This window comes from Panulirus ornatus, chromosome 50 (assembly GCF_036320965.1).
Source record: "Panulirus ornatus isolate Po-2019 chromosome 50, ASM3632096v1, whole genome shotgun sequence".
Taxonomy (NCBI): domain Eukaryota; kingdom Metazoa; phylum Arthropoda; class Malacostraca; order Decapoda; family Palinuridae; genus Panulirus; species Panulirus ornatus.
This window is the reverse complement of record NC_092273.1, coordinates 3,090,436-3,118,424: the sequence shown is the minus strand read 5'-3', so window position 1 is coordinate 3,118,424 and position 27,989 is coordinate 3,090,436. Positions and strand designations below refer to the sequence as shown.

Below are 27,989 nucleotides of genomic sequence, written 5' to 3'. Positions count from 1 at the left end.
CTAATTAATTATACTTTTCCAGGGCTGAAGGCAGCTACCTCTTCAGCCTCACTCCCAGAACCCGGGGACAGAAGTTTACCTCCCAGTGTTCCCATTCCTCCGTCACACAACACAGTAGCCCCAGACCTTCCCTGGTTACCCCCCACACCTCCTGCAGCTGGTCCCACAGGATTCCCGAGGTATATCCTTCCCTGCCCCGCGTCCCTATTGATCCTACAGGACGCCCACGTCGCGTCCTTGACCGAAAAACTTGGTCTCCGAGGTACGCTATAGACTCAGTCATCCTCACATTAATCCCATCAAATTCATTACAAATCCCTTACCCCTGGAGCCCGACGGTACGATCCTTGAACACGACGGTACGACCCTTGAACACGACGGTACGACCCTTGAACACGACGGTACGACCCTTGAACACGACGGTACGACCCTTGAACACGACGGTACGACTCTTGACCACGACGGTACGACCCTTGAACACGACGGTACGACCTTGGAACACGACGATACGACCCTGGAACACGACGCTACGTCCCTTGAGCACAACGGTGCTACCCTTGAGCACGACGGTACGACCCTTGGATGTGATGTACTGGCTTTTGGCCCGACCCTTAAGGGTGAAGTTAAGTTAAAGTCCTAACCATTATACCCAGTGGTCGTACCGTCGTGCTCCAGCCAGGGTCGTGCCGTCGTGCTCAAGGTTGGTACGGTCGTGCCCTAGCATCCCACAGGAAGCCCACGTCCTTAATTAAGGCATGTACTTAAATCCGGCACCATCGTTGTCTGGATTTACATAATCCGTTTGTTTAATCCCCAAACTAGCTTAAGAAAACGCTTCCCAGAGCCAGAGGGATTCACCACGGCTTCACGTCAACAGAGCCGCTCTATAAATCGACTGTAGTGTGATAAATTCGCCAAATCCAGACTAATTTTCAAGTGTTCGGTGAATGAATCCCATCCATCTTTCTCTTGTAGATCATATACGTCATCTGCATCTTACTGGTGGAGGGACCGTCTGTATACCTCATAAATCGACCCGTTTAATCCACTTAGTCTCCGATAAATCCTGGTGGATGGCTGCCGTAAATCCTCTACTTCCCCGCCCGTACAGATCCCGCAGATCAGCTACGCATCCACGTCGACCGAGCTATCAGACAAGTCCAGGTTCGAGTACTTCAGCCGGGTCGTGCCGCCCGATAACTTCCAGGCCATGGCTATGGTCGAGGTGGTCAGAGCCTTCGACTGGAAGTATGTGTCCACCCTGGCGGACGAAGGCGACTACGGCGAGAAGGTGAGTGTGGCTGGCGGGGGTCATGACCTGGCTGGTCTTCTGGTGGTTGGGGTCGAGTGCGGTGCACGGAGAGGGAAGTTGGTGGGGTGGATGGCGGGAGATGTTGTGACATGGAAGGCTTCTGATGCCTCTCTGGTGTTTGATAGAGATTGTACAACCTGTACAACCCTGGCAGCCGCAGGGAAGCTAACGTTGTCATGGTGTCACAACTGTTGTTGGGGCAGGGCGAGAGCTGGTGGTGGGTGGAGGTCACAGCTGGCAGTACCGTCACAGCTGGTGCTGGGACTACAGCTATTGTTGGGGTCGCAGCTGACGGTAGGACCACAGCTGGTGCTGAGCCACAGCTGGTGTTGGCGACCATATCTAGTATCCGAAGCCTGGGCGATCTTAAGACTACAGTTGTTGGCAATCATGTATGCACATATCAGATGGTCTCCAGCAAGAGGGGCTGGACCCACGCCAGCCAGTGTAGTGTATCACTCATCATCATCATCATCATCATCATCATCATCATCATCATCACCATCATCATGACTGGGGTCATGTTGTTATCACCAGGAGGTGGGCAACTCGCATCCATTGCATTACCAGGATGGTCGAATCTCACGTTATATTCCTAGGATGGTCATAAGTGGGGTCGTGTCACTCTGAACTATATATATATATATATATATATATATATATATATATATATATATATATATATATATATATATATATATATATATATATATGTGTGTGTGTATGTGTGTGTGTGTGTGTGTGTGTGTGTCTGTATGTGTGGTGTTGTACAAGCATTACATGTACTCTGCTTTTAGTTTTATATCCACATCACTTTGTGTAGAATACGTAATCAAGAATATATTCCACTAGTACGTTTAGGACACACACACACACACACACACACACACTGAGGATCGTACATTGATACAAGATTTCGTAGAAGATGAAGCAAAGTATCAAAGGCCCAAGTGTATGTTGACTGTGGTGGAGGAGGCGAAAAACTGAGGAGGTGTGAGGTGTGAGGAAAGTGAGGAGGTCTCTGGAGGATGAGGGGTGTGGGTGTGAGGAGAGTGAGAATGTGTGAGGAAATTCAAAAATTCTGGAGCGGTTTGTGAGGTGGGTCCAGCCCACCAGAGGGAGATGAATGTGTCTTCCCGGAGTAGGAAATCGAAGTCCTTATGTGAGCTGAGGAAAACATGCCAGATCCTACTGATACATGCTGATCCTACGGCCCACCTCACGTATACATGCTGATCCTACACCTCACCTCACGTATACATGTTGATCCTACACCTCACCTCACGTATACATGCTGATCCTACACCTCACCTCACGTATACATGCTGATCCTACAGCCCACATCACGTATACATTCTGATCCTACACCTCACCTCACGTATACATGCTGATCCTACAGCCCACATCACGTATACATTCTGATCCTACAGCTGAAGGTTGACAGATCTGAACCCAGTTTTCTTTATAGTTACTTTCTCGAGAGCTGGAGAACATGTGAGGTGTTCTCATACAAGTGTTTCTTTGTCACACCTTCATCACCTGAGGTAAAGGACTTACATTTACCACGTTGGCTTTACCATGAGGACCGTGTGTGTGTGTGTGTGTGTGTGTGTGTGTGTGTGCATGACGTCCGGATGTACACGAGCCATCATCAAACTACCAGTTCAGTTCGTGACACGTAAATGACCCGTGGACTTCAGTCTGAACTGCACTGAAGTACAGCCAAGATGACTGACGTTTTTCAGAGGTTGTGTTGCAGCTTACATCACAACACAAAGGAACAGCTGCTTCGTTATTCCATGTAATCAACCGGTTCGCTACACGTTCCACTAAGGTCAACACAGGTCAAGAAGGAAAAAGAAAAGGCAATAGACATTACGAGGTGACGTGTAGTGGCAGCCCGGGCCCCTGGTGACCTGACCTGCCTCGGGTACTGTTGTTCGAGTGACCTCTGACCTTGCTGGGTTATTGTTACCACGTGACATATATATATATATATATATATATATATATATATATATATATATATATATATATATATATATATATATATATATATCTGTTCAGGCAGTGGGAGGTTGTTCCCTCTCATGCTAACGACCCTTGCCAGGACGTGACCTTAACCATGCCATAGCCTCAGGTAATGTGACCTTCCTACACACCTGTTGTTATGGTGGATTTATCGTACATTTGTATATCCTGGATCTTCTCTCTCATTACCATCACAAATATTACTCGCTCTTCTTGTTTGTCTCTGTGTATCTCTGATGTTTGTTTGTATTTGTGTTTGTCTCCGTGTATCTCTTTTGTTTGTTTGTATCTTCTGTTTGTCTGTGTGTTTTTCTTTTGTTTGTGTGTGTGTGTCTCTTCTTATCTCATGTGTTACGTTTCTTATCATGTGGTGTGTCTGTGTCTGTCAGTTTCCCAAGTTATCTGCAGCAGCGTCAGGTTAGCGGCTCCTGCTGGAGGCGGCCCGCACTGGCTGGCCACCCCGCCCATCCTCTCTCTCTCTCTCTCTCTCTCTCTCTCTCTCTCTCTCTCTCTCTCTCTCTCTCTCTCTCTCTCTCTCGACGCCCGGGATGGGAGACATATCTCCGGTGGGAACGAGAAACGTAACTGGGGATTAGTCAGGAAAAACCCTGGGGAGGATCTGTCTCTGGGGAGGATCTGTGGTGGGGAGGATCTGTCTCTGGGGAGGATCTGTGGTGGGGAGGATCTGTGGTGGGGAGGATCTGTCTCTGGGGAGGATCTGTGGTGGGGAGGATCTGTGGTGGGGAGGATCTGTGGTGAGGAGGATCTGTCTCTGGGGAGGATCTGTGGTGGGGAGGATCTGTGGTGGGGAGGATCTGTCTCGGGGAGGATCTGTGGTGGGGAGGCTGTATGGCGGGGAGGATCTGTGGCGGGGAGGATCTGTGGTGGGGCGACTCTTTCCCCTTGCATTCTTCAGACAAGGTGAAGTTATCGTCACAATGTACTCATGATAACTGAGTTATCAAAGCAAGATAACGTGACTAAGATCAGCAATGTACTCATGATAACTGAGTTATCTCAGTCAGTTAGTTGACCTCTGTTATCTCCGGGTTCATGGCTGGCAGTTATTATCTTACCTCTGGTTTAACTCGTGCCTCATCAACAACAATCTCTTAATGATTCTTCGCCACACTTCTAACTTTAATTAGAACTTTCCACAATAAACTGAAGCTCCGCTGGTGTATACTGCTCACGCTCTGGCCAGTGTTGTCATGAGACTTGTGGTATGGGATGAGACACATCAGATTGCTCAACGTGTCTGATGCTGAGCCAGGGCAAGTGAAGGACCTTGTGTCATGAACACGGGGTGCTGACGCCTCATCATTATGCTTTATAACTAAATGAACAAACGATGAACGAGGCAACACCAGTAGAATCCAGTCACAAATGCATCACTCAAGAAGAATCAACAAAGATGAGACGTACCATGATGGTCAACAGAATAGAATCTGGCCCTCCATACAGGAGCTGGGTACGTCAGTGTCCCCCGGGCCGCGCCCTCACTCCCCGCGCCTCCAGAAACTGTGATGGACTGACCTCCACACCGCCTCCCCCTCCTCCACAGCCGCCCTCACAAACACATCCTCGTCAGGTGCAGCTGGCAGGGGGCTCCAGGCTCAGGTGGAGCTGGCAGGGGGCTCCAGGCTCAGGTGGAGCTGGCAGGGGGCTCCAGGCTCAGGTGGAGCTGGCAGGGGGCTCCAGGCTCAGGTAGACCTGGCAGGGGGCTCCAGGCTCAGGTGGACCTGGCAGGGGGCTCCAGGCTCAGGTGGACCTGGCAGGGGGCTCCAGGCTCAGGTGGAGCTGGCAGGGGGCTCCAGGCTCAGGTAGACCTGGCAGGGGGCTCCAGGCTCAGGTGGAGCTGGCAGGGGGCTCCAGGCTCAGGTGGAGCTGGCAGGGGGCTCCAGGCTACGGCAGTCCTGGATTTAAGTCCTGTCCAGGATAACGTATGGAACAGTTCACTGCAGTACCTGACGTCCGTCCGTGTGATAACCCAGGAGGGGAGTGTGTACCCCTGGTGGTGGTGACCGGCGCCTCTGGTTTACTCACAATAACAAGAACATATCAGCTGATGTGACGTCATGTCTGCGGTGACACGTTACATTACCGTACCAACAACTGCAGTAACAACCTGTCACATTCCCTGTCACAGTTCACTGTTAACCTGTCTAACAATATCAGTGACGGACACTGTCTCATGTAACACAATGAAACAGTTTTCGAATCAATATGTCCACGTCACGTACCATCATGGTTGTGTAGTACACCTGTTGTGTGTAGTACATCTGTTGCGTGTCGTACACCTGCTGTGTGTAGTACACCTGTTGTGTGTAGTACACCTGTTGTGTGTAGTAGACCTGTTGTGTGCAGTACACCTGCTGTGTGTAGTACACCTGCTGTGTACGGTACATAATCAAAGCACTCCCCAACTCTTTCTTCTCCTGTGTGGATTACTAAGCTCTGATTTCCATTAACAAGAGACAGTACCAGTAAATTATTCCCAATCACCAGACCATTTTCAACATACAACTCCACAAACTGATGATCACCATACATACTCACAACCCTGGGTACTTCATACCGCCCTGTTGTACCCTCAACTGCCTCATTACCCACTTACGTATTCAAATCAGTCATCACTCATACCCGTCGATCTCTCGCTTCAAAACTGCTGACACACACACTCACCTCCTGCCCAAACACTCGTCTGTCTTCCTCAGTGTACTCTCTCTCTCTCTCTCTCTCTCTCTCTCTCTCTCTCTCTCTCTCTCTCTCTCTCTCTCTCTCTCTCTCTCTCTCTCTCTCATACATGTTGACCCACACTCTTCTTTCGCTTTCCCACAACCCCTTCAGCAGCAGGGCTTCCTTCTTCCTTGGCTCTCGCTCCCTCACTTACCCCCTGACTTCACCACTAAGACATTTCCAAATCATTCTTCCTCCTTACCCTTGAGCTTTGTTTTACTCAGACTTAAAACATCCCAAGTTCCTTGCCTCATCTGTCTCTCCTTCCTCCTCATCTTGGCTCCATCCACACACGTTCAAACACCGCAGCCTGAGGCGTATATATATATATATATATATATATATATATATATATATATATATATATATATATATATATATATATATATATATATATAGTGGTGTTGGCGCAGGCTATCCATAATATAACAGTATTCCAGTTTGGGGTATCAACACCCGCCAGTGCTACCAACACCCGCTGCTGTCACCAACAACCAGCAGCGCCGCCAACGCCCACGCCCGACACCAATAACAAGATGATAATCTAATGCAGAAGGATACGCACACCGCCACTCCTCCAATTATTGTGCTGCCGGCGACTGGGGACCGGCTATTCAGCCGACCACCAGCAGAAGGGAATGGTGGGGCTTAGAGCTTGACGGAGAGACGGGCGTAGGACAGGAGGAAGAAGGACCAATGGAAGCAGAGGATAAAGACGGGGGGAAATAGACGGTGCCGGTGACAGACGGAAAACATTCGACCCTCTGGGATTCTGCTGCGGGTGGGGAACAGACCTGGGTAATAGAGGCAAACCTGGGCAAGAGAAAGAGGTGTGTGGAGGTACGAGTGTATGAAGAAGCGAAGGATGGATTCGCCACATCCCCAGCGCTGGACGCAGGTGATGACCAATGGCTGTGCCAGGGAAGGATCTGGACGACCAATCGGAGAAGCTGGGGAAGTAGAAACTAGCCAATGGGAGTTGAGGGAGAACCGTAACTGACCAATGACAGTAAAGTAGGAAGAGCACGTCACATGCTTTGTGTGGTGGCTCACAGACCAGACCACCACAGCTCAGCTGCCACACCACCACCACCACACACACCACAGTGTGGTGGTGGTCCTCACCCACTAGGTGTGGTGGTGTGGTGGCTGGACCCACTAGGTGTGATGGTGTGGTGGCTGGACCCACTAGGTGTGGTGGTGTGGTGGCTGGACCCACTAGGTGTGGTGGTGTGGTGGCTGGACCCACTAGGTGTGGTGGTGTGGTGGTAACCTCAGGTGTTGTGTCCTGCTGGTGTTGACCACTGTGGCTGGGGGGAGGGGGGGGGGGGGCAGCCAGGACAACGTGTTGTCATACAGGACAGGTGGGGGGGGGGGCAGGGGCAGGTTATCATCAGAAATGCCAAATAGATAATGAGAATTTACCAGACAAAACTGTACAGAGATAAAACCTTCAGGAAACGCCACACGTGTATGATGAAGTAATTTGCTGTCGAGAAATAGATATATCTATTTTCCTGGACATATCTCTAAGTTTCCAGCAGATAACAAATTGTTAAGTTGTGAAGATCAAACCTCTCTCTCCTTCCTTCACCTCACAATAATATTACTGTTATCTGTACCTCCTTGTAACACCTAAAACATCTTCCTGTAACACCCTGTCTATCTTGTAACACCACAACCATCTTGTAACACCCCGAACGTCCCCTGTAACACCCCAACCGTCCCCTGTAACACCCAGGACTTTCAGTACAGATTCCGTGTTAAGTTTGGAAGAAAGAAGGTGTGTGTGTGTGTGTGTGTGTGTGTGTGTGTGTGTGTGTGTGTGTGTGTGTGTGTGTGTGTGTGTGTGTGTGTGTGTGTGTGTGTGTGTGTGGATCAAGTTGTTGGCTAAGTTAAATAAGGTGAGGGATGAGGAGCAGTGCCACAGTGTGGCCACCATTATCAGGGGTGGCCAGGACCCACCCCTGCCACGCCTGGGCTGAGATAAGACGGGATTAGCACACTGCAGGAACCCACCACCCACCAACCCACCCACCCACCACTGACCCACCCACTGGACGGGAACTTCTCCAGTGGGAAGACTTGCTCTTCCTTAAAGAGGATTTAGGATTTTCTTAATATAAAACAGTTTTTTAAAGACTGTAACTTGTGTATTATCTCTGGGGTTGAGGTGGGGGGATCCTGTAACATGTATTATCTCTGGGGTTGAGGTGGGGGGGATCCTGTAACATGTATTATCTCTGGGGTTGAGGTGGGGGGATCCTGTAACATGTATTATCTCTGGGGTTGAGGTGGGGGGGATCCTGTAACATGTATTATCTCTGGGGTTGAGGTGGGGGGGATCCTGTATCATGTATTATCTCTGGGGTTGAGGTGGGGGGATCCTGTAACATGTATTATCTCTGGGGTTGAGGTGGGGGGGATCCTGTAACATGTATTATCTCTGGGGTTGAGGTGGGGGGATCCTGTATCATGTATTATCTCTGGGGTTGAGGTGGGGGGGATCCTGTATCATGTATTATCTCTGGGGTTGAGGTGGGGGGGATCCTGTAACATGTATTATCTCTGGGGTTGAGGTGGGGGGATCCTGTATCATGTATTATCTCTGGGGTTGAGGTGGGGGGGATCCTGTATCATGTATTATCTCTGGGGTTGAGGTGGGGGGGATCCTGTAACATGTATTATCTCTGGGGTTGAGGTGGGGGGGATCCTGTAACATGTATTATCTCTGGGGTTGAGGTGGGGGGATCCTGTATCATGTATTATCTCTGGGGTTGAGGTGGGGGGGATCCTGTAACATGTATTATCTCTGGGGTTGAGGTGGGGGGGATCCTGTAACATGTATTATCTCTGGGGTTGAGGTGGGGGGGATCCTGTAACATGTATTATCTCTGGGGTTGAGGTGGGGGGATCCTGTATCATGTATTATCTCTGGGGTTGAGGTGGGGGGGATCCTGTATCATGTATTATCTCTGGGGTTGAGGTGGGGGGGATCCTGTAACATGTATTATCTCTGGGGTTGAGGTGGGGGGATCCTGTATCATGTATTATCTCTGGGGTTGAGGTGGGGGGGATCCTGTATCATGTATTATCTCTGGGGTTAAGGTGGGGGGATCCTGTAACATGTATTATCTCTGGGGTTGAGGTGGGGGGATCCTGTATCATGTATTATCTCTGGGGTTGAGGTGGGGGGGATCCTGGCCCCCGTATCTGGTACGTGTTGTAGAGGTGGTCTGTGTGGGAGGAAAGCTGGGGTACTGGAAGACCTCCCCTCCTGTACTATAACTTCCCACACGAAGGACACAAGCTAGGATGTTCCCTGTACGGCTCAGTCGTCTGTTCATGACGCTACCTCATTGATGTGGAAAATGGCGATCGAGGGCGTGTATACATACATACATATATATATATATATATATATATATATATATATATATATATATATATATATATATATATATATATATTCTCCCGGAAGCTAATAACAGTATATTGCCTCAGCCCGCCCCCCCCCTTCCCCCCACACCAGTAACTGGCTAAGCTGCTGACTGTGTCAAGGGTTCGAACCCTGATCACCATTTACCTGTCTCCTGGCGAAGATGGACGACACTGTCAGCCGTGGTGTCAGCTGCTGAGGTGACGTCAGCAGCCAGGAGGGAGATCCACCGCTGCTGATGTAGATATGTCAGCAGCTTCAGCAGTGACGTCAGCCAGAGGCGGGGGGGGGGGGGGTCTGCTGACGCGATGATGTCAGCGGCTTTAACGGTGACGTCAGTGTGTTATTGTGACGTCACTATTGGATTCTGGCCGTCAACCCTAGCGTTTGTTGAGGCAGTGGGGGTGAGGCAGTGGGGGTGAGGCAGTGGGGGTGAGGCAGTGTGGGTGAGGCAGTGGGGGTGAGGCAGTGGGGGTGAGGCAGTGGGGGTGAGGCAGTGTGGGTGAGGCAGTGGGGGTGAGGCAGTGGGGGTGAGGCAGTGGGGGTGAGGCAGTGGGGGTGAGGCAGTGTGGGTGAGGCAGTGTGGGTGAGGCAGTGGGGGTGAGGCAGTGGGGGTGACGGCGTACGGATAAAGGCGTGTATGTGAGGGAGTGTGGATGAAGGCGTACGGATGAGGGAGTGTGGGTGAGGGAGGCGGGTGAGAGTAGGGATGAGGGCGTGGGTGTGAGGGAGTGTGGGTGAGGGAGGCGGGTAAGGGAGTAGGGATAAGGGCGTGGGTGTGAGGAGTGTGGGTGAGGGAGAAGGGATGAGGGAGTGTGGGTGAGGGCGTGGGTGTGAGGGAGGCCGGTGCATCACGTCCGTCCGTACGTACACTCACGTTACTCCAACATTGTACAAATCTTCACCATTCTCTCTCAGCCGCTGTCACCAGCTCTCACACCCTCACCAACTCTCACTCCCTCATTAACTCTCACTCCCTCACCAGCTCTCACACCCTCACCAACTCTCACTCCCTCATTAACTCTCACTCCCTCACCAGCTCTCACACCCTCACCAACTCTCACTCCCTCATTAACTCTCACTCCCTCACCAGCTCTCACACCCTCACCACTCTCACACCCTCATTAACTCTCACTCCCTCACCAACTCCTTTGCCAACTCTCACTCCCTCACCAACTCTTCGTCTTTCTCGTACTCTCACTCCTTCGCCGACTGTAACCCACCTCTCCCTCCTCTCACTTGCATCCTGTACTCTCACCAAGTAATTAGCTCACTAGTGGCCCAGAGGGAGGCCTCTCACAGCTGGTCGCCTTCCTTTATATCAAACACCCACACTCTCACTCACTCTGGAAAGATTACGGGGCCCTTAGCCAGAGCCCGGGGCCCTTAGCCAGAGCCCGGGGCCCGTAGCCAGAGCCCGGGGCCCCCAGCCAGAGCCCGGGGCCCGTAGCCAGAGCCCGGGGTCCGTAGCCAGAGCCCGGGGCCCGTAGCCAGAGCCCGGGGTCCGTAGCCAGAGCCCGGGGCCCGTAGCCAGAGCCCGGGGTCCGTAGCCAGAGCCCGGGGTCCGTAGCCAGAGCCCGGAGCCCGTAGCCAGAGCCCGGGGCCCGTAGCCAGAGCCCGGGGTCCGTAGCCAGAGCCCGGGGCCCGTACCTAGACCTTGGGCCCTGTACTTAGAGTATCAGAGCCCGTAGTTAGAGCCTGGGACCTGTAGTTAGATCCCTGGGCTCGTAGATAGAGCCTGGGACCCTCACCAGAGCCCGGGACCCGTAGGTCCCACCAGGGGGACGGGTTACACTGAATATTTTGCTCCCGCTTTTGCCTCACTTTTCACAGGGACCTGGACCCATCTGTTGTAGGTTAGACCCGTTGCCTCTCTTGCTCCTCTTGTCGCTACACCTTTCCACATGTTCATCATATTTGTTCTTCCCGTTGCTACAGCTTTCCACATGTTCATCATATATGTTCTTCCCGTTGCTACAGCTTTCCACATGTTCATCATATATGTTCTTCCCGTCGCTGGTTTTGTTAACAATTTCATGGTACGTCTTTTGTTCTTGTCCCTCACTGTTGAATGCGGAGGTCACGGTCAACTGCCCCTCCCTCCCCATGTTGTTCATCATGATGTCTCATATCTCACCCCATGTGTACCACATTGAACTGATAATACACTGTTGCTTGTAATGACCAGAGTGAGGCATGTTGTGACGTGTGTGTGTGTGTGTGTGTGTGTTCCGGCAGGGGATCGCCTCCTTCACTAAGCTGGCTGAGCGAGCCGGGATCTGCATCGCTGTGGTGGAACGCATCCAGCGCATCACCAAACCTGAGGATTTTGACCTGATCATCGAGCGTCTGTACAGCAAGCCCCAGGCCAGGGTGGTCATCATGTTCGTGGACGAGGACAACACCAGGTCAGTGTGTGGGGGTCACTAGCTACGAGCCAGGTCATACGGGTCACTAGGGGGGGAGGGGGGGTCAGGACAGGTGAGTAGTTAGGTCATAGGTTAAGGTATGGTCATTACTAGGATGATTTGGGTCAGGTATGTGAGTTCAGTAAGCTGGGTCAGGTCAATTGGGGTCAGGGTACAGGTGGGGTCATGATCCATATTTGGGTGTTATCAGTAACGTAGAATTAGCCTTGCTTGTTGTCCTTAGCGTGACCCAGACCTGTACAGTGCACGTCTCTACCCATCTGGCCAGAGTGTCTGGGGTCAACACGCACTCAAGGCAATTGTTCTCACTCAGAGAAACTTTCTTGAGTTCCTCCAGTGCACTCATGGACCCGCTGCCGGCCTGAGTGCCTCCCAGTGGGTCCCCCCCCCCCCGGGTATGCAGCAGGTCACGTGACGAGAGGCAGGCGAGGTCGACAAGTGTGACCCAGAAGTGTGACGAATTTCAGAGTGACGATGCCTCCAGCCCGGGAGGAATCGTCACGCTGCCTCCACGATAGACAGACAGACAGATAGATAGACAGACAGACGGTGCTCTCAAGATGTGACCTTTAAACCTACAATTTACTCTCACTACCTGTACTCTCCCACGGGTTCCTCTCACTACCTGTACTCTCCCACGGGTTCCTCTCACTACCTGTACTCTCCCACGGGTTCCTCTCACTGCCTGTACTCTCCCACGGGTTCCTCTCACTGCCTGTACTCTCCCACGGGTTCCTCTCACTACCTGTACTCTCCCACGGGTTCCTCTCACTACCTGTACTCTCCCACGGGTTCCTCTCACTACCTGTACTCTCCCACGGGTTCCTCTCACTACCTGTACTCTCCCACGGGTTCCTCTCACTACCTGTACTCTCCCACGGGTTCCTCTCACTACCTGTACTCTCCCACGGGTTCCTCTCACTGCTTGTACTCTCCCACGGGTTCCTCTCACTGCCTGTACTCTCCCATGGGTTCCTCTCACTGCCTGTACTCTCCCATGGGTTCCTCTCACTACCTGTACTCTCCCACGGGTTCCTCTCACTGCCTCTTGCACTGTCCTTCGCCATACCTCCCTCTTGCCTCATGACACTGGGACGAATGAGTGCCAGAGACAGAAAAGATGAGGGGAAAAGAATGAGATGAGGAGATGAGGGTAGGGAGATAATGGAATGACAAGTGAAGAGAGAGAGAGAGAGAGAGAGAGAGAGAGAGAGAGAGAGAGAGAGAGAGAGAGAGAGAGAGAGAGAGAGAGAGAGAGAGATTATTCTGCTTTGTTCATATATTTCAGAATGTATTTTTGAAGTTATATAAGTATTTAAGTGTACTTGTGCTCACACAACTTTCGCACATGTCGTTCTCAAGTATGACAGTATATTATAATGTGTTGCTTACACAGAATTTTCATCTTTTAATTTACCAAGATCTTACTTTTCCTGTAAGTTTCAGACACGTAACAAATTTCAGTAATTTTCGCTTACAACGTAATTTGAATATCTTTCGCACTCTGAACATTCCATTTAAGTAACTTCCCTACACTTAACATTTATATTTATTAACTTTCGTTCTCTTAACATTTCATGTTTAGGCACATTACACGCTGAACAATGCTTCTAAGTAGCTGTGCCACACTTAACATCCCATTTTCAATAACTTTCCTGATCTTAACATCCCATTTTCAGTAACTTCCGTGCTCTTAACATCCCATTTTCAGTAACTTCCGTGCTCTTAACATCCCATTTTCAGTAACTTCCGTGCTCTTAACATCCCATTTTCTGTGACATTTTGTAAAATACTTTTCTCTAAGACGAATCCTTGAACAATTTGTTGGATGAAAGATGAGGAGATGGATGCAATCTTCCTCATCCGTCTCTCTTCACCTCACATCACCTCATATTATTCCTCACTCGTTTTCTCGCTCTTTCTTCAGTGGTTCACACACTCCTGAGGAACGGCTAGGGCAGAGGGACACACACACACACACACACACACACACACACACACACACACACACACACACACACACACGAGTACGCATGTACACATACCTACACGCACGTGCGTTTACACGCCGACACACGCACGTTACATAGTGACGCGCACGCGATCTGCTGCACCAACTGGAAGCTTCAGCATCACTTGTACGACCCTTGAACACGAGGGTACGACCCTTCACCACGAGGGTACGACCCTTGAACACGACGGTACGACTCTTGACCACGACGGTATGACCCTTGAACACGAGGGTACGACCCTTGAACACGAGGGTACGACCCTTGAGCACGAGGGTACGACCCTTGAACACGACGGTACGACCCTTGAACACGACGATACGACCCTTGAACACGAGGGTACGACCCTTGAACACGAGGGTATGACCCTTGAACACGACGGTACGACTCTTGACCACGAGGGTACGACCCTTGGCCACAGCAGGCACAGCAGGAAGGCAGACACACCTGGCCGACAAAGGCGACTTTTATACAGAAATATTTCACAGAATTTTCCTTATCTGAAACTGTGGTAAATACTGGACCCCCTGCCCCAGAGATTACTAACCTTACTGAATGTTAAGTACTTATTTGTTGTGTGCTGCCTCAGCTGGTGCTGGCACAGCTGGTGATGGCACAGCTGGTGCTGGTATAGCTGTTTGTGGCACAGCTGGTGCTGGAACAGCTAGTTGTGGTACAGTTGTTAGTGGCACAGCTGGTGCTGGTACAATTGGTTGTGGCACAGCTGGTGCTGGTACAGCTAGTTGTGGCACAGCTGATGGTGGCACAGCTGGTTGTGGCACAGCTGGTTGTGGCACAGCTGGTGTCTCAGGTGATGGCATAGAAACAAGATATTCACATCTTGGTCAGTCTGGCAGGTATTGACACATCAGTTGGGTAATATATCAGAGCAGTGCAATATGCTGGGTGTGAGGAGGAGCCGTGGTGAGGCAGAGGGGATGGGAGGGTGGCGAGGGAGAGTGGTGAGGGAGAGGGAAGGGAGAGTGATGAAGGAGAGTGGTGAGGGACGGTAGCGAGGGAGAGTGATGAAGGAGAGTGGTGAGGGACGGTAGCGAGGGAGAGTGATGAAGGAGAGTGGTGAGGTGAAAGTGATGAGGGAGAGTGGTGAGGGGAGAGTTGTGAGAGTAGTGTTGAAGGATGGGAAGTGGTGAGAAGAATGGTTGAGGTATGAGGAGATAGTGAGAGGAATGAGGGGTCAGAGATGAGACGTGTTGTGAGGGGAAATGATGAAGACATGACATCTATCCATGTTACGTAGGTCACCGTGGCTGAAGACTGGTGTATCTCATATTTTCTAATTCATGAGGGAAAGATAAAGACCGTATGAGGTAAACATGAGGGATAGTGGTGTGAGGGGAGCTCCTGCTGGACGAACATTTCTGGGAAGTTTTGGTTCAGGAGGGAGGGCATGTCAGGCAGCATGAACGATGATTTAGGGTTTTTTTTTCGCGTTGACGAAAATTTGTGGCACATGAAGGAGGGAGTCTCCAGGGTGATGATAATGTTTAAGACACTTTCCAATATGTTACGTTTATTGTGGTGGTGATGGTGTTGGTGTTGGTGATGGTGATGGTGATGGTGATGGTGTTCCCCAGGGCCACAGCGTGTCCCCAGGGCCACAGCGTGTCCCCAGGGCCACAGCGTGTCCCCAGGGCCACAGCGTGTCCCCAGGGCCACAGCGTGTCCCCCCTCCCCCCACCATGTGTTGGGACCCCGCCACATCTCGGGTCAGGACACACACACACACAGGTGTACATATGTGGCTCCAGGACCAGGCTTGACCTCATGACACATCGTGTCCACTCTCATGTCATGCAGCCACATGTGCCACACACACACACACACACACACACACACACACACACACCACACACACACACACACACACACACACACACACACACACACACACACACACACCAGGAGATTCCTGGTGTGTGTGTGTGTGTGTGTGGTGAGGAGGTGGTGAGTGTGTGTGGTGTGTGTGTGTGGTGAGGAGGTGGTGTGTGTGTGTGTGTGTGTGTGTGTGTGTGTGTGGTGTGTGTGGTGAGGAGGTGGTGAGTGTGTGTGTGTGTGTGTGTGTGGTGAGGAGGTGGTGAGTGTGTGTGTGTGTGTGTGTGTGTGTGTGTGTGTGTGTGGTGAGGAGGTGGTGAGTGTGTGTGTGTGTGTGTGTGTGGTGAGGAGGTGGCGAGTGTGTGGACATGTTTACCTGACGATGTAGTGATCGCGGAGTGGCCTGGCTCAGCCCCAGGATGGGTCCTGCCATGCACCATGCTAATCTCTGGCCACTGATGACCCTGGCAACACTGATGGTCCGGCCCCGGGCCACACACACACGCTCGCACGGACCCTTCACCCCTGAACTGCCTGACACTTTTGTAAACTGTCTCAAACTGTTGGTTTCTGCTGGGGCAGTGGGGGAGGGGCCCACCTGTATGTACACACCTTCTACAAGGGACAGTGGTAAACTCACCACCACCACAGCTGGAGGGTGGCAGCTGGTGAGCCTCACCACAGCTGGAGAGTGGCAGCTGGTGAGCCTCAGCATCACCACAGCTGGAGAGTGGCAGCTGGTGAGCCTCCTCACCACCTGGCCTGACATGTAAACACTGGGCTGGGCGACTGACGAGGACTATAAATTCTATCACGGATCTGGCACTGAAAGTGAACTCGTTCACGAGTTTATATAGATGACATATACATTGCTGGTGTTCACATGTTTATATAGATGACATATACATTGCTGGTGTTCACATGTTTATATAGATGACATATACATTGTTGGTGTTCACGAGTTTATATAGATGACTTATACATTGGTGGTGTTCACGAGTTTATATAGATGACATATACATTGCTGGTGTCCACGAGTTTATATAGATGACATATACATTGGTGGTGGCGAGTGGTGAGCGGGAGACAGCTGAACACTTCGTCCAGCGACCATGGTCGAGTGTGTTTGTGATGATCATGGTAGGCCACCGGGGCGGATGTGGGCTGGGACCCCCAGATGGTGGGGGGGGGGGGACAACACTAGGGGGGGGGGGAGGTAGGACATGGTCCCCCCCCCCCCCCGGGGGGGGGCAGGTTGTGGGAGGGTTGTGATGATCATGCTGGTCACTACAGACACGTCATCATGACCACCAGCTGATGTGTGTTGTGAGCCACAATGTTGTGTTGCTGATAAGAATTCCCCAGAGTGTTGCCTTAATGTTTGTAACACTTGTGGTCTCATACGCTGTCTAACTTGCCTCGTAAATTCTGTAAATCTCGCAAAACTTTCATTATCTAGTTTACAAATTTGCTCCGTCGTGTTAACTTAAGATGTACAGTGTCTACAACGAAATGAAGTGTATTAAAGATGCTCAGTATCTCGCTGTGTTGCCAGACCCGCATCTCTGTGTGTGTTGCCAGACCCGCGTCTCTGTGTGTTGCCAGACCCGCGTCTCTGTGTGTTGCCAGACCCGCGTCTCTGTGTGTTGCCAGACCCGCGTCTCTGTGTTGCCAGACCCGCGTCTCTGTGTGTGTTGCCAGACCCGCGTCTCTGTGTGTTGCCAGACCCGCGTCTCTGTGTTGCCAGACCCGCGTCTCTGTGTGTTGCCAGACCCGCGTCTCTGTGTGTTGCCAGACCCGCGTCTCTGTGTGTTGCCAGACCCGCGTCTCTGTGTGTGTTGCCAGACCCGCGTCTTTGTGTGTGTTGCCAGACCCGCGTCTCTGTGTGTTGCCAGACCCGCGTCTCTGTGTGTGTTGCCAGACCCGCGTCTTTGTGTGAGTTGCCAGACCCGCGTCTCTGTGTGTTGCCAGACCCGCGTCTCTGTGTTGCCAGACCCGCGTCTCTGTGTGTGTTGCCAGACCCGCGTCTCTGTGTTGCCAGACCCGCGTCTCTGTGTGTGTTGCCAGACCCGCGTCTCTGTGTTGCCAGACCCGCGTCTCTGTGTGTTGCCAGACCCGCGTCTCTGTGTTGCCAGACCCGCGTCTCTGTGTGTGTTGCCAGACCCGCGTCTCTGTGTGTGTTGCCAGACCCGCGTCTCTGTGTTGCCAGACCCGCGTCTCTGTGTGTTGCCAGACCCGCGTCTCTGTGTTGCCAGACCCGCGTCTCTGTGTGTGTTGCCAGACCCTAATTTGTGTTGTTGGGGTGAGGTAGCAGAGGTGTTACCATCAGGGGGTTGGGTTACAGCTAACCACACCCACCTCTCTGGGGTTGGATGACATACCACGCCCACTTCTTTAGGACTGGATGACAGATACCACGCCCACCTCTCAGGGGTGGATGACAAATGCCACGCCCACTTCTCTGGGGGCTATGTTGTTATGAAACCCTCTTGTGTGGCCTTTGGTGTTCGAGCGTCCACTTGTTTATCAGGGGTCACACTGGTGTATATCAGGGGTCACACTGGGGTTATCATGGGTCACACTGGGGTTATCAGGGGTCACACTGGGGTTATCAGGGGTCACACTGGTGTATATCAGGGGTCACACTGGGGTTATCATGGGTCACACTGGGGTTATTAGGGGTCACACTGGGGTTATCAGGGGTCACACTGGGGTTATCAGGGGTCACACTGGGGTTATCAGGGGTCACACTGGGGTTATCAGGGGTCACACTGGGGTTATCAGGGGTCACACTGTAGTTGTCAGAGGTCACACTGTTCATAAGGGGACACATTGGGTTTATCAGGGGGTCATGTTAGGTTTATTAGGGGCCACATGAAGTGTATCAGGGGTCACGCCTTCCCGCTGCTTCACAGCTGAAATTAATTACAAAGATTTTTTTTCGTCATGAGCTGAACTGTGCAACAGAATGTCTGGTGCTCATGCTGACGCTGGGCAACAGACGGGCAACAGAGTAACGTCAGGAGAACAGACGGACATGAGAGTGACAGCTGGGTGAAGCGGGTTAAGGTTTAACAAGGTTTACCAGCTGGTAACTCACTGGTTAACCTTTGAATTTCATTTCTAGTTTACTAATATCATTGTCAAGTTGACGTAAACCCACCTAACCACGCCATATTGTCTAGTTTACTTCAGTCATGCCTCGTTCAAACATTTCTAAAGTAAACTTTACATTTAAGATGAATTTAACCACAAAACCATCATGGATGAATTCATTATTCCTATTTTTCATTCTCCGGCTGTCACGTCTTCTGTGACATAACCTCAACCATTTCCAGTAGGATCCCTCCGGTGCAAGACGATGCTACACTGGTGTACTTCAGGGACGTCATACCCGTTAATGATGCAGTAAGAGTCATCATCCTGGTTGTATCTGGGCGGACAGTCGACCATCATGCTTCAGATGTCTTCTTGCCACAAGTTGAACAGCATTTTCTTAGCGAGGGACGAGCCAGCCGCCACCACACACCACACCACACCACCTCCACCTCCACCTCCTCCACCACACCACCACCACCTCCTCCTCCACCACACCACCACCACCACCTCCTCCACCACACCACCACCACCTCCTCCTCCACCACACACCACCTCCACCTCCTCCACCACACCACCACCACCACCTCCTCCTCCACCACACACTTCTACAGGAGGTGATTACGGCGAAGTGAGACAAGACCTTCCCTCATGTCTGGCTCGAACCCACTTGACCTGACCCCTAGGGCTTGACCTGTGCCATGTAACTCAGGTTCACCTAACGAGTGTCACATAGTTTGACAGGTGGCACAGCTGTTGACAGTCCAGCGGCGCTGGTGTCTGTGCCATACTGACGGCACACTGACCCACCTTGGCTGTGTCTCTGCTGTGTCTCTCTCTAGATGGTTGACTCGTATGATACTGGAATCTTATCTTCCCATTTTCGATCCTTCTGTAACACAGTTACAACGCCACATTACGTTACGATCAGGTCGTCTGTGTTACCTTACAACCAGGTCGTCTGTGTTACGTTACAATCAGGTCGTCTGTGTTACTTTAAGATCAGGTCGTCTATGTCACGTTACAACCAGGTCGTCTGTGTTACGTTAAGATCAGGTCGTCTGTGCTACGTTACTAGTCATAGTTTCTTCCGTGTTACGGACAGAACGGTGTAACAAGAGCTCCGCTGTGTTATGTTCCTCCGTGACGCTGTAACCATTGTAATCCACTGTAATGTTACAGTAAACACCGCTGAAGATTATATCAACACACAAGACACGTCAGTAACTTCGAGGCGATGAAGCGGCTTCGGAACACTACCTCGTTCCACTGAGACAATGATTGTTTTTCTCGCTCGTCACGTGTTTCATAAACACTAACATAAATACGCATCACGACAACATCAACAATGGTTCACAATACAGTAACGGTCAACACAAGCATCATTAATGGCTCACGAGACATACATGTTACACGCTCGAGGCGTCCGTCCAGCGTAACACCGGGGGTTCGCCAGGCACCGAAACTGTTCCAGTTGGCTCGGCCACACGAAGCAGTGTGGGGGTGGGGGGTGGGTGAGTTACCCACCCCCCACACTACCCACCATTGTGCCGCCTGTGTGGGGTAGTCTGTCTCACTCCAGAGGTGTCACACAATAGCCCGAAGCGGGAATACCTTCAAGCCTCCAAAGTTCTGACGAAGTGCTTCGGGGGTTCAGAGTTGCCGAGCTGTGTGCCGAAGCTCCAGTGTTGCCGAAGCCCCGAAACTGTAGGTTGTGAGGGAGGGTCAGGCCAAGCTGGGAGGCAGCAAGTGTTGTAAGTAGGTTTAGCGGAGTGGAGTGTGGACGAGGGCGGCTCTCCGGCTTCAAGTAGAGTAAAGTGCTTGTCAATAAAGCTGAGCCATGGAAAGTGACATTAAGTACGGATTACTAGTGAAAAGTAGCTTTAAATGAACCTCAACAGACCAGAGTGGCTCCAACATTTATAACTGCCGCTGAATGTTGGTTTTAGTGTGTGTGTGTGTGTGTGTGTTGTGGTTTACGGTCAGTTTGAGGCAACTCACACAGGGTAAACTTGGTCAATGTGTTGATCTCAAGATGTGTGACTCGGTCATGTGTCAGTGTTACATGTAGCAGGAGTCACATATACTTGGTCATGTGTCAGTGTTACATGTAGCAGGAGTCACATATACTTGGTCATGTGTCAGTGTTACATGTAGCAGGAGTCACATATACTTGGTCATGTGTCAGTGTTACATGTAGCAGGAGTCACATATACTCGGTACAAACTTCAGGACTAAAGTAAATATAAACAATCATGGGATAAAGAAATGTCATGAAATTTGGACTGACCTGATTTGACAATTATGTAGACGGAAACAAATGATTGCCTAAAACTGTTTCTATTACCAATACGAGGAGTCGTCCCCTCCCTCCCTCCCTCGTTCACATGACACTACAACAATATATTGAGCAACACTTAGATATAAACGTTTCCCAAACTGTACACACACACACACACACACACACACACACACACATACACACCAGCTGACTTCCCCACTTGCCATTATCATCCCCTAGTTCTTTCATTAATATATATATATATATATATATATATATATATATATATATATATATATATATATATATATATATATATATATATATATATATATATATTAGATAAGAAAGATAAGAAGGTGTTTCATCAAGACGTGAGCTGCCGGGTGTAAAAGCTGGACCAGTTCGCTGATGACGTATTATACAATGAGAAAACAGTCGCTCAAGCCTGAAAACATCCCTGGATTAAGAAGGTTTTTCCATTATCCTTGATCAGTTCTCCTTATTTCTTCGTTCTCTCTCTCTCTCTCTCTCTCTCTCTCTCTCTCTCTCTCTCTCTCTCTCTCTCTCTCTCTCTCTCTCTCTCTCAACATGAAGCCAGAAGTAAAGGCTTGTTCATTATGTGTTATAGAGACAACATAGAGTCAGGTTGTAGGGTTGTGATGTGTGGATGTGATCAGTGTTAGGTGTAGTTAGGTTGTGATGTGTGTCAGGGCCTGAGAGAGTGCCAGGGTTATAGGTTAGGTTAGGTTAGGTTAGGTTAAGTTAGGACAGGTTAGGTTGGGTTAGGTTGGGTTAGGTTAGGTTAGGTTAGGTTAGGTTAGGTTAGGTTAGGTTAGGTTGTATATAAGAGGTTGTAACCATATTGTATATATCATCTCCTCAGCTGAGGATCTCATGATGAGGAAATATAGTGTCAGACAGCCCCCCTCATTACCTCTCTCCTCCCTCACTTATCCCTCATGATTTTCTCATCAGCTCCTAAGAACTCCCTCATCATTTGGCCACTCCCTCCTCATCAATACCTCATTACATCCTCACCTGTACACCACAGTGCCTTCATGAGAACCTCATGACTTCCTGTACTGTGTCTCATGATCCCTCATCATTACCTCATGATCCCCTCACCATTCCTGCAGGACCTGACCGCACCTTCTCTCTCTCTCCCTCCTCCTGCAGGAGGCTCTTGGCCGCAGCGGTCAAGGCCGGCAAGGTTGGCCAGTTCCTGTGGGTGGGGAGCGACTCGTGGGGCGCCAAGATCCACCCCGTCAGAGACCAGGAGGAAGCCGCCCTTGGCGCCATCACAATCCTGCCGCAGAGGTCGTCGCTACAAGGTAAGGAAGGACGCGAGTCCTGCTCACACGGTGGCGGGGGAGGACTGGGCACAAGGCTGGGAGATAACTCGGGGGAGAATGGGAGTACATCTCGGAGGGGAGAGAACAGAGCAAGTGGGTGAGGTGTGATGAGGCAGGCAAGTTGATATGGGGGAGAGTAAATGGGGTGAACGATAAAACGAGGGGAGAGTAATAGAGAGGCCAGGGGCGAGATCTGACGGAGGGAGACTGGGGTGAGGAGGCAGTGGGGAGTGGCTGGGGTATGAGGGAGGTGGGGAGAGGAAGAGAGAGAGGGGGGAGAAGGGAGAGTGAGACAAGACGAGTGGAGTGTATGATGGTGAGCAAGGAAGAGCCAGAGAACACGAGACATAGAACAAACGAAATACAGTACGTAGAGAACACCTTTGGTGGAGAACACATGAGCTAGAGAATATCAGAACAGAACACACGAGCTAGAGAACATACAGAACATAGAGCACACGAGCTAGAGAACATACAGAACAGAGATCACACGAGCTAGAGAACATACAGAACAGAGAACACATGAAACATGTAGAACACGAGGTAGAGGGCAACATATCCTGCAGCGTTGCCATGTAATGTGTGGAACATTGTAAACTGTAGACCGTAAACATCAGGTTTACCTGCAGTGACCAGGTGATGTGTGTACCTGGTGCATGACGGTAGTGATGTGCCTGACTCTGGCAGAACTTAACATGCACAACCTTGCCTCATGACCACATGCACAGCTTGCCTCATGACCACATGCACAACCTTGCCTCATGACCACATGCACAGCTTGCCTCATGACCACATGCACAGCCTTGCCTCATGACCACATGCACAACCTTGCCTCATGACCACATGCACAGCCTTGCCTCATGACCACATGCACAACCTTGCCTCATGACCACATGCACAGCCTTGCCTCATGACCACATGCACAGCCTTGCCTCATGACCACATGCACAGCCTTGCCTCATGACCACATGCACAACCTTGCCTCATGACCACATGCGCAGCCTTGCCTCATGACCACATGCACAACCTTGCCTCATGACCACATGCACAGCCTTGCCTCATGACCACATGCACAACCTTGCCTCATGACCACATGCACAACCTTGCCTCATGACCACATGCACAGCCTTGCCTCATGACCACATGCACAACCTTGCCTCATGACCACATGCACAGCCTTGCCTCATGACCACATGCACAACCTTGCCTCATGACCACATGCACAACCTTGCCTCATGACCACATGCACAGCCTTCCCTCATGACCACATGCACAACCTTCCCTCATGATCACATGCACAGCCTTGCCTCATGACCACATGCACAGCCTTGCCTCATGACCACATGCACAACCTTCCCTCATGATCACATGCACAGCCTTGCCTCATGACCACATGCACAGCCTTCCCTCATGACCACATGCACAACCTTCCCTCATGATCACATGCACAGCCTTGCCTCATGACCACATGCACAGCCTTGCCTCATGACCACATGCACAACCTTCCCTCATGATCACATGCACAGCCTTGCCTCATGACCACATGCACAGCCTTCCCTCATGACCACATGCACAACCTTCCCTCATGATCACATGCACAGCCTTGCCTCATGACCACATGCACAGCCTTGCCTCATGACCACATGCACAACCTTGCCTCATGACCACATGCATGAAGGACTGGAGGTCGCTGGTGCTTCAAGTTTAAAGCAGATTCCATTAAGGCGTATTTACTGTAGTTATGCCACGAGCGGTGACGCTTACGTGTACTGGACCCGCACGTTGCTCACACGTCTTACTGGAAATATCGACATCATCTCACAGCGGATCCCAGCAGGATATGGAGGATCAGGGGAGATAAAGATGGGGAGGGAGGGAGGTGGTGGGGAGATAAAGATAGGGAGGGAGGAGGTGGGGAGGTAAAGATAGGGAGGGAGGTGGGGTGATAAAGATAGGGAGGGAGGTGGGGTGATTAAGATAGGGAGGGAGGAGGTGGGGAGGTAAAGATAGGGAGGGAGGTGGGGTGATAAAGATAGGGAGGGAGGTGGGGAGATAAAGATAGACATAGAGAGCAGATAGAAGTGATGTCAGTCAGAAGACATCACGTAACATACCACAACGATAGATAAATACCATCTATCACTCCAGACTTTGGGTCAGACAACATTACGACGAAGAATTTAACAAAATATCCGGAAATATTAACCTTCTTGTTAATGATGTATACAATACTGTTCGTGTATCATTAACTACACAGTAACAGATTACCAGTAACTGGGGAAATGAATGTTAGTAAATTGGATAACTTAACTAAACACAGGGCTTGAGAACGCACAAGGTAGAGAACACAAGAGTCAGAGAACAGAGCAGTTAGAGAACACAGCAGTTAGAAAACAGGAGGTAGAGAACACATGGGTTAGAGGTTACATGAGACAAAGAGCAGGAGACAGAAAACATGAGACAGAGACGATAGTGAGTGTGCGAGGTGAGTGAGGGGAAGGCTTGTCTGTGGAGGGTGAGAGGGGAGAAGAGAGCCACAAGGAGAGTGAGAGAGTGAGAGACAGTGTGGGGGGGTAGGGGTAGAGGGAGTAAGAGAGGGATCTGTCTAGGAGCGCTGGAGCCAAGGAAGAGAAGTAAAAAGTCAGAGGAAAGTGAAGTGACGAGAATAATCAGAGACAAGTGTTTGGTATACGATGGTGGGGTTGTATGTGGGTTGTGTGTGGGTTGTGTCTGGGTTGTGTGTGTGGGTTGTGTGTGTGGGTTGTGTGTGTGGGTTGTGTGTGTGGGTTGTGTGTGGGTTGTATGTGGGTTGTGTGTGTAGGTTGTGTCTGGGTTGTGTGTGGGTTGTATGTGGGTTGTGTGTGTGGGTTGTGTGTGGGTTGTGTGTGTGGGTTGTGTGTGGGTTGTGTGTGGGTTGTGTGTGGGTTGTGTGTGGGTTGTGTGTGTGGGTTGTGTGTGGGTTGTGTGTGTGGGTTGTGTGTGTGGGATGTGTGTGGGTTGTGTGTGGGTTGTGTGTGTAGGTTGTGTGATGGACTGTGTGTGCACGGTGTATGTGTGTGTGGGTTGTGTGTGCACGGTGGATGTGTGTGATGGACGTTGGTCAAGCGCACTTGAAGGATTTGGCGAGTAATGGTCTAGAAGGTTGGCGGTGGGAGAGTTGGCGGTGAGAGGCAGGGGGAGAGTTGGCGGTGGGAGAGTTGGCGGTGAGAGGTAGGGGGAGAGTTGGCGGTGAGAGGTAGGGTGAGAGTTGGCGGTGGGAGAGTTGGCGGTGAGAGGTAGGGGGAGAGTTGGCGGTGAGAGGCAGGGGGAGAGTTGGCGGTGAGAGGTAGGGGAGAGTTGGCGGTAGGAGAGTTGGCGGTGGGAGAGTTGGCGGTGAGAGGTAGGGGGAGAGTTGGCGGTGAGAGGTAGGGGGAGAGTTGGCGGTGGGAGAGTTGGCGGTGAGAGGTAGGGGGAGAGTTGGCGGTGAGAGGCAGGGGGAGAGTTGGCGGTGAGAGGCAGAGGGAGGTTTTGGCGGTGAGAGGCAGGGGGAGAGTTGGCGGTGAGAGTTAGAGGGACGCTGAACGGGAGGGTCTGTGGTTTGTAGCCAGTGGGGATGGCATGAGAATACAGCCAGTGGGGAGGCCACTGTGAGTGTAGCCAGTGGTGGTGGTGGCATGAGTATTGATCTGCTACAGTGGAGGTATTTTGTGTGGTTGAATCCAGGTGTGAATGGAGACGGACTTCTCACCTGAGGCTTCTAATTAGTCGGCCAAATTAGCAATTAAGGAGATGTGTAGCGGCGTGGAATGCTTGGGCCACTTGTGAACCCTTGACTTAACATGAGGACCCAGAGTAGTAAGTAGGGGATGGAACAAAGCATGATAATGAGGGTGGAGGCACGGGACGAACGTGATGATAACACAGGGTAAAGAATAACTCACATAAATGAGGAGAAAGGTGGAGTAATGTTAGGGGAAGTTAAACCAGAAGATCGACAAGCAGAGGGTATGAGGCGAATGAGGGGATAAGAATGAGGGAACACAGGGAGGGAAGAGAACGAACAGATTGTGGAGAGGGAGGGATACTGAGCTACTACCTAGCCAGACTCAGGCGTCATGAGAGAGAGAGAGAGAGAGAGAGAGAGAGAGAGAGAGAGAGAGAGAGAGAGAGAGAGAGAGAGAGAGAGAGAGAGATGGGGTGCGTGGCAGCATATCAGAGGTTGATGGTGGACGAGTGGTAGAGATTTGTATGTGATGGCATGATTTGTTGAGGGAACCAGTTATATAGGACCGGGAGATTAACGGCGTGAGAGGAGGCGGAGCGCGTTGGGAGCCCCACATGTAGAGGACGTGGCTCTGGTGAGGCTTGTGAGCCAGCTCTGGGTATGATCTGACCCGATGTAGGACTCAGTCTTCCCTTCATAAATTACTATCACTCTATCTATACTGGTGCATCTCTGAGGTCACCATTACCGTGTGGATCAAGACGATAACCATCTCTTGAGGAAGATCATCACAAAGTTATTTTAGTTTTCACTTCACTGCTGTGTCCCTGCCTGACGGCCCGACACCGGGAGATACAAGTCCCATTTCGTTGTGAATCAACTTAGCGAAGGTGAGGTCCGTGAAGCAGGTGTTTCAGGTCAGGGAGACCATCATCTCTCTCTCTTGTTTCAGTTCTTGTGCCACAATAAATATATTTCTAATAAACTATGTCGTAAATCAAACAACAAATGAAACAGACGCAATACAATAGTTTAACCTCTGATTGAGAGTGAGTGAGGCAGATTCCCTCGTGTTTTGTCCACGAAATCTGCCTTTCTGTTTCCTGTTTCCTTCGTTAACAGTCACCAGTCATCCCTTATCAACGGTCATCATTAAAACTGATTTATCTCTCGTCTAGTGTGCACGTAACTCTCTCCTTGCATTCTCCTCCGCTTAAACATGAGAAAAAAAACATTTATCACTAGCAGTTGCTGTCTACCATCGTCCTCCCGTAATATTAAGCAGGATCGTATACCATTCTTATCACATCGTATCATAGCAAACACAAGAGCCTCCTGTGTACATAGCCTCACTGTAAACAAAGCATTAGCATTTGTATATAAGGCCGACGGTCTCCGTTTTCTATCGCAGTGACGTAAGAGCTCCACGTTTTCCTCGGATCTTAGCGTCATTTCGTGACTAGCTTGGAGTGTGTAGTATACTGTATAGTATACTGTGTAGTATACTGTATACAGTGCACCAAACAGTGGCGGTGAAGGTAGGCAGTCCTGGTGTACCCCAAGCTGGGCTGTGTCTTCCTTAAAACGGTAAGAGTCTGTTTACGTGTGATGGGTCACGTGCTTCATGCGTCACACATCGCTCTAACGTGACCTTAATGTAAGCCTTTGAGCACGACGGTACGACCCCTTGAGCACGACGGTACGACCCTTGAGCATGACGGTACGACCCTTGAGCACGACGGTGCGACCCTTGAACACGACG

The 27,989-nt window shown here is 50.8% G+C and overlaps 1 protein-coding gene across 2 annotated transcripts in view; it reads left to right on the top strand.

Moving 5' to 3' along the window:
* Positions 1-27,989, top strand: part of LOC139764492 (metabotropic glutamate receptor 8-like) — a 113,651-nt gene that overhangs the window by 43,749 nt on the left and 41,913 nt on the right. For both annotated transcript variants that reach the window (XM_071691086.1, XM_071691087.1), the window contains exons 3-5: positions 1,112-1,291; positions 11,760-11,929; positions 22,349-22,503. In XM_071691086.1, the coding sequence (XP_071547187.1) occupies positions 1,112-1,291; positions 11,760-11,929; positions 22,349-22,503 (505 nt within the window). The remainder of the gene's footprint in view (positions 1-1,111; positions 1,292-11,759; positions 11,930-22,348; positions 22,504-27,989) is intronic.